At 39.2% G+C, this 10,667-nt stretch overlaps 1 protein-coding gene across 1 annotated transcript in view; it reads right to left on the bottom strand.

Moving 5' to 3' along the window:
• Window positions 1–290: 290 nt before the first annotated feature.
• The window catches only part of LOC149256312 (uncharacterized), a 94,339-nt gene continuing 83,962 nt past the window's right edge, over window positions 291–10,667 (bottom strand). The window contains exon 3 of the mRNA XM_089455309.1: window positions 291–527. Within this exon, the coding sequence (XP_089311435.1) occupies window positions 291–527 (237 nt within the window). The remainder of the gene's footprint in view (window positions 528–10,667) is intronic.

The raw sequence follows: 10,667 nt of genomic DNA, 5'->3' as shown, positions 1-10,667 counted from the left end.
CTACAACCCCCTTAGCTCTTGTACTAGCTTAGGTACTAGTACGTAGGTGCTGACCTACAGAAGACTTTTCTTTTCTTCTAGGGACCACGTTTCATAAATTTTCAAACTGGATCCATGAATATCAATCAAACATCAAATAGATTTTCAATCAACCAACTTCCTTGTACAAATACTGAATCAATAACTTCTCAGAACATAGTACCAGTAACCAGACACCAATTCAAAACCCTGAACACTGCAGAAATAGACAAAAGCAGCTAAAACCTATTTCAAGGAAAAAGTCCGCAACTTCACCAATAGAAACCTCCGTACGTCCACAGTATTCCCTTCTTTACCCTGTGGGTATCCGCACCTCCTCTTTGTTGAACTTGCGGTATCCGCACCTGAGCTGTGTCGAGACTGTGGGTATCCACGCCTGCACTGTGTCGAGCCTGCGGGTATCCATGCCTGTGCTGTGTTGAGACTGGGGGTATCCGCACCTGCCCTGTGTCGAGCCTACGGGTATCCGCGCCTACGCTGTGTTGAGCCTGTGGGTATATAAATTTATCAGACTTCAATTATACCCAGATTATCAAATTTACAAATCTGCTCATGCGCCAAAGAGATCTCGACCCATCAGTAGATCCGTCTTTTAATGCTCAAGTTTCTCCTTGATTCAGGTCTAGCTATAACTCACCAACCGATCACCGGTATTTTAGATCTTTCTCCTCTCAAGATATTCAACACATTAGTTGTTCCAGCCAAAAGATCTCCTTTCCTTTTTATAGTCTAGGCCTTACTCAAACCATGGTCCAAAACCATAGAGATCCAATACTAGGGACCCAAAACCTGGGTTCAATACTTTAGATGCAAAACCATGGACCAAAACCATAGGATCAAAAATGTCGAACTAAATACCATGGACCAACCATAATATTTCTCACATGCTTGCTTTTCTCTGCATGAAAGTGCGTGTACTTTATGTCCGCACTTTTTGTTCAGAGAACCTGCTTACATGTCCGCAGCTTTTGTTTGGAACACCTGCATATGTCTGCGGCTTTGTCAATAGGAACCTGCGGGTATCTCATTTTCTACTATTTTGAGAGCCTGAACTTGTGATCTGCTACTTGAGTGAGTTTCCATCAAGGACAACACTTATGTCATTGAGCCAAACCTGTGCCGAACCTGTGTCATAATGCTAACAATCTCCCCCTTTGGACTTGATGGCAACCCAAAGTTACTCAAAGTATTTTCTCCCCCTTTGACATCAAGGGCAAAGGGTTATGCTCCCCCTGAGTACATGTTGAAAGCTCTGCTCTGCTGTTGCCCAAGCTCCCCCTGACATATAGGCAAGATCTGCAAGAATATGACTTTATACATCATAATTGACCTTCCTATCACCAAAGACTCATACATACGACTCCCAACCAAGTGGGGATACATGATATAATAAGCATATTACATTATCCATCTGAGGCATAGTGGGGTACGAAGATAGACCGTTACATGACCTTGACATAAGAAAGATAGAGACAAAATATCAGCAGCATCTGTCAATCATTATTCAGATCAGTATCCATGTTGTCCTTCTACACTTGCTCCTCGTGATATCAAAACAACTGAAGAATTGAACCAAGATCTTCTATGATAATGCCAACAATGCATTATTAGAAGAATAAATGCTCCCCCTGAACCTGTGCCAGATGGTCTCTAACAGACCCATATCATACTCTTCTCATTCTTGCTTTTCTTCAAGTCGACTATACCCACATAAACCAACGTATGTACATGTATACCCCATATGAAACTCGCGTAGAACCTACAATCAACAGGATGATGCATCAACTACCCCTAGATTTTGTCTGAGGTATTCAAAGGTCTCCCTGGGCAGTGGTTTGGTGAGAATATCAGCAACTTGTTCCTTAGAGGGAACATACTCCAATTTGACCTTTTGTTCAAGCACTTGTTCTCGGAGAAAATGATACTTGATCGGTATGTGCTTAGTCTTTGAATGCATGACAGGATTCTTTGAAATACTGATTTCACTTGTATTGTCACAGAAAATAGAGATAGGTGGAGTGCAGGTGATTTGAAGATCTTGCAATGTTTGCATCATCCAAAGGAGTTGTGTGCAGCAAGATGCAGTAGCTACTTATTCTGCTTCAGTTGTAGATAATGCAATAGAGCTTTGTTTCTTGCTAAACCAAGATACTAATCTAGGACCCATGAAGAATGCACCACCACTCATGACTTTCCTTTCATCCACGCTTCCTTCCCAATCCGCATTAGTATATGCATGAAGAGTGAGATCTCTGCCTCTAGGATACCATAAGCCATAGTTTTGATTTCCTTGAAGATACTTGAAGATTCTCTTAACTGCCTAAAGATGAGTTTCCTTTGGATTTTCCTGAAACTTTCCAACTATTCCCATTGCATGCATAATGTCTGGTCGGGCACCTGTTAGATAGAGAAGACTACCAATCATGGATCTATAGGTTGGTTGATGTACAACTGCCGATTCATCATTTGCACTAAGGCTGCATCCTGTCACCATAGGGGTACATACTGGTTTCAAATCCTCCATCCCGTATTTCTTCAAGACCTGCTTGAGATATTTGGTTTGTGATAGAAAAATGCCATGTTTTTCTTGTTGGACTTGTAAACCAAGAAAATATGTGAGCTCACCAAGCATGGACATTTCAAATTCTTTCTGCATCACCAAGGAAATTTTTTGACTCATGTCTTCTTCATTGCTACCAAAGATGATATCATCAACATACACAAACAGTATCAGCAACTTATCATTGTCAGTTTTTATATATACATTGCTATTAGTTGATCCTTTTATAAAACCTTGTTGATGGAGGTACTTATCCAACCGATAACACCACACACTTGGATCTTGTTTAAGGCCATAGAGAGCCTTTTTGAGTCTGCATACAAGTTTTGTATCATTTCCAAGAATAAACCCATCTGGTTATTCAATATATACTTCTTCATTTAAGTCTCCATTCAGAAAGGAAGATTTTACGTCCATCTGAAATACTTTGAACTTCTAAAAGCTAGAGAGAGCAAGGAACATTCTCATGGCCTCAAGTCTGGCAACTGGAGAAAAAGTTTCTTCAAAGTCTATTCCTTCTTTTTGCACATATCCTTTACAAACACGTCTTGCCGTGTTTCTAACCACATCCCCATTTTCATTCAGCTTATTTTTGAAAATCCATTTTGTCCCTATGAAATTCTTATCTTTTGGTCTAGGAACCAACTCCCAAGTATTATTCTTTTCAATATGCTCGAGTTCTTATTCCATGGCTTTGACCCAACATTCATCTTTGTAAGCCTCTCTTACATTCTGTGGTTCAGTGGAGGAGAGCAATGCTAGATAGCTTGAAGCTTCTAAAATGGTTCTTCTTGTTTGTACACCTGCCTCTTTCTGCCCCAAAATTTGAGACTCTGGATGATTCTTCTGAACATATCTAGATGGAGTCTTTTCTTCTATCCTTATCTATTCTTCTAGTGCCTCATGGGTTTCTTTTTCATCATGAATCTGATTTGATGTTGATGGATAGTCTTTGCCATCTTTGAGATCTTCAGATTTTACCTTTCTAGGAGTGTTTCCTTCTTCATCAACCACTACATCGATACTTTCAGCAATTTTACCAAGTCTTTTATTGTAACATTTGTAAGCTTTGCTGTGGGGAGAGTAGCCAAGTAAAATGCCTTCATCTGCTCTAGGTTCAAACTTGCCAAGATTTTCATCAGTTCTTAATGTAGCATTTACTTCCAAAAATTTTAAAGTATTTTACCGTGGGAGTCTTACCGTACCAAAGGTCATGAGGAGTCTGAGTGCTGTTTACCCGGACGTTTGTCTTTTTTAGAATAGTAACAATGAAAAATGTGGCTTCACCCCAGAAGGTTGCGGGAGTTCCAGACTCATCAAGCATAGCATGAGCCATTTGCTGAACCATTCTATTCCATCCTTTCCACTACTCCATTTTGTTGAGGAGTCCTTGCAGCAGAAAATTCCCTTCTTATTCCATGTTCTTCACAAAAATCAAAAAATTCATTTGAGGTAAATTCCCATCCTCGATCAGATCTAAGGCATTTGATTCTGTGATCTGATTTGTTTTCAACCAAGGCTTTGAATGACTTGAACTTTTCGAAAGCTTCATCTTTATACTTCATGAGTCCTATCCAACACATCCTTGAAAAGTCGTCAATGAACAATATGAAATACTCTTCTCCTTGAGGTGACCTCTTCCTAGTTGGACCACATATATTGGTGTGAACAAGTTGAAGTGGCCTGCTAGCTAATCCTTCATTCTCAGGGAAATTAGTTCTGGTTTTCTTACCAAATTGACATGACTTGCATATTGTATTGTCTGGAATTCTGATGTCAAGAAGATCACTAACTGCCTGATATTTGCATGCTTTCCTTATATGAGAGAAGATAAGATGCCCCAGTCTTCTGTGCCATAGCCAGTGTTCATCATTCTTGCTTAAATAGCATTGTTGTTGTTCTCCCTTGAGTACATATAAGTTATTTGGAGTTCTTATGCCTCTGATCACTGTCTTTCCTGTATCAAGCTCACGAACAATACATCCATTTGGTCGAAATATTACCTCAGTTCCTTGATCACACATCTGATGGACACTCTATAGATTATGCTTTAAGCCATCAACATACATAACATTACCAGCCTTGACCTTTTCTTTCAAACGAATAGAGCCTTTACCTTTTATGAATGCAGGGGTGTCATTTCTAAATGAGACCTTCTTTTCCTTTTCTAAGGCACTACATGACTAGAGTTTTTCTTTATTACCTATCATATGCTTCGAGCATCCACTGTCGATGTACCATTGATTTTCCTGTCCTTCCGCATATAAGGCTATCCCACATCTTTCAGGTTGCATTTCTTTCTTTTTCCACGTTTTGGAACTCAATGAGGCTTGCTCCTTCTGAGTTGTTCGCCGAAACCTGCTTCTGCATTCAGAATATTTATGACCGAAGTTGTTACAAATAGAACATTCTATTTCATTTTCAAGAGTAGAGAAGTTATTGTAGGTTCTTTTCATGATTCCTGTCATACCCCTTTGTTTTTGAGCTTCCCTAGTCATGATGGTCTTGTAGGAAACACATTGAGTAGCTTTATGACCAAAGTTATGACAAGAGAAACATTGGCCATTGAAGAAATTCCTGTGATTACCAAATCTACCAACCATATGATTTTAGTTTACTTCCATTCTTGAACCAATATGAGAATGATTTACCTGTGGTCGGTTGAGGCTTCTGTTCATCCTTGACGTAGATTGCCCCTAATTTACTTGATAATCTTTGATCATTCTTGAAGCAAATTGTCCCTAATTTACCTGGTGATCTGCATTATGGTTTGCTGTCGATTGTCAACTTGTTCACTTCTCCTTACTGCATCAAGATAACTTTTGGAGTTGGATGGCTTCTGCACTTACTTCTGAGCTTGAGATGCTTCTTCAAAATATCCGAGACCAGTCTTGACTAGAGGAGAACACTAAACTTTGATAATGTCATCTAGAGTTTCTGATCCTTTAGCAAATCTGAGATTAAGGGCTTTTGTTTTCTCAATTTCTTTTCTAAGTCCCACAATTTCACATTCTAACTCTTCATTGTGTTTATCCCTTTTAGCAAGTTGGAATGTTAGAGTATCTATAATCATATTCTTTTCCTCTAAACAAACTTTAAGTTTAGAAATTTCTTCATAAATACCTTCTTCATTTATATCATCCAAGAAATCATCATCTTCAAAAGCCATCAAAATTCTATCATCATTACCTTGTTCATCTTCATCACTATTTGACAATCCATCACTGTATTCATGCGTGTAATAGCTATTCTTATTTACATTTTGTTTTATGTTCCATCTAACAGGTTCCTTACCTTTTTCTAGTTTATCCTTATGAGGACATTTTGCAGCATAATGACTGACTCTTCCACAAGCAAAGCATTTGAATAGTAGCTTACCTCTGCATCTTCTAGTTCCCCGTTGAAGGTTCTTGACAAAATTTGATTCTTCCTCTTCTGCTTACATATGTCCTGCCTCATAGTAATCTCCTTTTCCTGAAGCCTTAAATGCAGCTTCTCTCCTATCTGATGGTCCTCCTTTTCTTATCTCGTAAGTGGTTAGAATTCCATGTAGCTGTGACATGGTAAGGCTCTCTAGATTCTGCTTTTCTTCTATGGCAGAAACTTTTGAATCAAACTTAGGAGACAAAGATCTTAGAACTTTTTCAACCAAAACAACTTCTTTTATTTCTTCACCCAAGTTTTTCATACAATTTACGATCTCATCTATACGTAGGAAATAGCTAGCCACACTTTCATCATTATGCATTCTGAGACTTTCATATTGAATTCTAAGAGTTTGTAATTTTTCTTGTTTTACCTGTTCATCTCCTTCATAGCTCAGAACGATCTTGTCCCATATTTCTTTTGCGCTTTTGAGCTGCATAACCTTGACAAATTCTGATTGAGATAGACTTCCTAATAGAGTATTGACAGCTTTTGCATTTGTTTCATACTGCTTCTTACCAGCTGCATCTGTAGGAGTTGCTAATGGAAATGTGTATCCAGTTTCCACAATATCCCAAACTTCTATACCAAGAGATTGAAGATAAGCAGTGATTCTTACCTTCCAATAGACGAAGTTGCTTCCATAAAAAATCGGTGGCCTGATAGATGCTTCTTTTTCATAGTTTCTCATGATGATAGATCTTCCTTCAAGCGGTCAAGCTTTTCCTGAAGGACCTACTCTGATACCAATTGTTGAAAATAATACTGAGAGGGGGGGTGAATCAGTATTACCAAATTATTTTTCAACTTACATAAAGATTAGCAGATCTGACTAATGAAAGTTGTGAATACCTTCCAGACTTATAATTTAATTTATTCTTCAGATGTTGATCATTAATCTGTGTGTCAGAATCATATAACAGTAAGCAGGAATAGAAAATTAGAGCAGACAGTCACACCAAAGAACACAAGATATAAGGTGGAAACCCAATGTGAGTGAAAACCACCTACTGCAATATGTCTCTATCTTCTTTCAATTAGAAAATTCCTTTTACAATGATTCTGTACTAGTGCAGTCTTATACCAGTATGCAAGCTTCAACCTGCAGAAGGCTACAACCTTCTCTCGTTCTCCAAACTCTTCTGGAAGGAAGCTATGACCCCCTTAGCTTTTGTACTAGCTGAGGTACTAGTACGTAGGTGCTGACCTACAGAAGACTTTTCTTTTCTTCCAGGGACCACGTTTCATAAATTTTCAAACTGGATCCATGAATATCAATCAAGCATCAAATAGATTTGCAATCAACCAACTTCCTTGTACAAACACTAAATCAATAACTTCTCAGAACATAGTACCAATAACCAGACACCAATTCAGAACCCTAAACACTATAGAAATAGACAAAAGCAACTAAAACATATTTCAAGGAAAAAGTCTGCAACTTCACCAATAGAAACCTGCGTATGTCCGCAGTATTCCCTTCTTTACCCTGTGGGTATCCGCACCTCCTCTGTGTCGAGACTACGGGTATCTGTGCCTACGCTGTGTTGAGCCTGTGGGTATCCGTGCCTGCGCTGTGTGAAGACTGCGGGTATCCACGCCTGCGCTGTGTCGAGGCTGCAGGTATCCACACCTGCGCTATGTTGAGCCTATGGGTATAGAAATTTATCAGACTTCAATTATACCTAGATTATCAGATTTACAGATCTGATCATGTGCCAAAGAGATCTCAACCCATCAGTAGGTCCATCTTTTAATGCTCAGGATTCTCCTTGATTCAGGTCCAGCTATAACTCACCAACCGATCACGAGTATTTCAGATCTTGCTCCTCTCAAGATATTCAACACATTAGTTGTTCCAGCCAAAAGATCTCCTTTCCTTTTTATAGTCTAGGCCTTACTCAGACCATGGTTCAAAACCATAGAGATCTAATACTAGGGACCCAAAACCTGGGTTCAATACTTTTGATGCAAAACCACGGACCAAAACCATAGGATCAAAAATGTCGGACTAAATACCATGGACCAACCATAAGATTTCTCATGTGCGCACTTTTCTCTGCATGAAAGTGCATGTAATTTACGTCAACACTTTTTGTTCGGTGAACCTACGTACATGTCTACAGCTTTTGTTCGGCACACCTGCATATGTCCGCGACTTTGTCAACAGGAACCTGCAGGTATCTCATTTTCTACTATTTTGAGAGCCTGAACTTGTGATCTGCTATTTGAGTGAGTTTCCATCAAAGACAACACTTATGTCATCGAGCCAAACCTGTGTCATAATTCCAACATATTGAAGATCAATAAAGAAGGTTGTTGCAGAAATTCCTGTGTTTTATCTCTTTACTTTTGTTATGCATGATTGTGATATATGAAATGATGCCTTTATAAAATAATGATGTATTGATGCACGAATTTACTTGATCTGTCTTATTATCTGAATGCAATTAATGTTAAGTGATTATGCAAAGAAAATAACACTTTCTGCTAAAGTTATCGAACATTTAGGTATATTTGAGTAAACACTGACTTAAGGGTTATCTATGGTGCACACAAGTAGCTAATTTTCTTGTTCAAGGTCCGCAAAGGCTAGTCACATACCTTCATGGAGGTCTGGAGGTGGATTGAGGGAAGATACAATGCTAAGCCCTAAGGGCGTAGAGATTTGCACGAAGGCACATCTAGGTCATAAAAGGAAATCACACTGATCTCTGGATGTGGAAACTTGGTTCCAACATCACCCCATACTGCTTCGGGTGAGACTTCAGTCTGCGCTACATAGATTGATGCCGAAAGGGCCAGTAGTGTAGTGATTTGTTTGGCGCAACTAACTCTAAACCTGTGTCAGGACGCCCTAAGCCAACAAATGGTTTCATTGCTGCGGCCGGGATATGCATAAAGAGATGTGTGATGTCACATCATTGTAATCTGACCAAGAAGGAAATTGATAAGTGGTTGGATAAAAAGATCCATGAATTCATGGCATAGGAAAATAGGAATCTGCACCTGACAAAAGAATAGTGGTTGGACAGATATTTGTACACAAAAATACACTAAATTTTCTCTTGCACTTTCCTAATTGAACTATATGAGTGGATAGATAAATTCACAGATGGCCAAGGAAGGTGGAGGCTTGACAGTCCAATAGTGTGCTAGTGTGGAGGTTGGAAGCCTCTCAAGATAAGATCGCATGCACTGTTCACCATTGGCTTGATCGGGTTATAGGAGGATTTGTTTTAGAGTTCGTGGTTGACACCTCACTCAATTACAATGAAGTTGAGCGAGGCTTCTTCAAAGGATCATGAGGTAAGTATTTGAGATCTTTGTATACCTGGATTAAGATTCTCTTGTGGGAAAAATGAGTTATGCCATTGCCTTGATGTTTGGATCTACGCGAAGTGGATGGAGCTTTAGAAACCAAGAAAAAGCAGGTTCTAAATACAACCCGATGATTGGACCTCCTTTAAGTGATGATGAAGGAGCGGTGCAGACTTCACCATGAACTGCTGTCCAGTTAATATGACAAGGTTTTCTACACATACATCATCCTTCCACACCACCTCCACCGTCACCTCCACAACCTACACTTTCACCCAGTCCACCTCCACCACCACTTTCGTTCGACATGTCGAATACCATGAAGTTGCCAATTTTCAAGGGCTTAGGAAGTGAGGATCTAGATTAGTTTTGGTTTGTTACGAAGGCTATGTGGACATCACAACAAATCATAGATTATCATATAAAGAAGGCATAGTTGGTTACCGCTCTACAGGATCGCGCGCTAACATGGTAGTTGTTGTCTTAGTGGGTCCTGACCCAAGTTTAGAGTTAAGTTTTCCAAATAAATCCCTACACTACTGGCCCTTTTGGCATCAATCCGGAGAGCACAGACTGAATTCTCACCCGAAGTTGTATGGGGGGATGCTGGAACCAAGTTTATGCACCCAGAGATGATTGTGATATCATTTTGTGCCCTAAACCTGCCCTCACGCAGATCGATAAGCCCTTATGGCTTATCGATGTAACACCCTTTTACTGACCTCTAGGCCTTCGCAAAGGTCTACGATTGTCTTTCATGGACCCTAAACAGGTTAATAAACCACTTACGCGCCATTGTAATCACTCCTACTTCTGTATTTACCCAGATTGGATTAAGTGTTTGATAACTTTACCATACATTAATATATTCTTCGCGTAAATAGATATTATTACTTGCGTTCTTATAACAATGTAAAATATGAAGGATCGCACATCAATACAGTATTAAATCATAAACCCATTATTCATCATAAGATAAACGTATTCATTCATGATAGAATTAAATGGACAAAACATAGGTATTTCTAGAATAGTCTCTTTATTAATACTTCATATTTGTTTACAAATTCAAGACTACCTTAGGCACTCAGTTGTAGGGGTCTACGCACTCAGGTGTGGACTCTACTCTAGGCCTCTGCACACACAGTTGCAGAGGCTACCTTCTACTCTAATACTCTTCACTCTTCACTTCTAGTGACCCATCACATTCATTGATCTCTTTTTTCTACCATTCCTTAGACTTTCTAAGACTCTTCTTTTTATAAAATCTCATGGTCTGCGAACCATGGGTAGGCCTAGAAAAATCGACAAAACTTACATA

The sequence above is a fragment of the Pinus tabuliformis genome, chromosome 7 (assembly GCF_031772625.1).
Source record: "Pinus tabuliformis cultivar Carrire ecotype Pingquan chromosome 7, CPIR1, whole genome shotgun sequence".
Taxonomy (NCBI): domain Eukaryota; kingdom Viridiplantae; phylum Streptophyta; class Pinopsida; order Pinales; family Pinaceae; genus Pinus; species Pinus tabuliformis.
The sequence above is the reverse complement of the archived record's forward strand: the minus strand, read 5'-3'. Positions and strand labels throughout refer to the sequence as shown.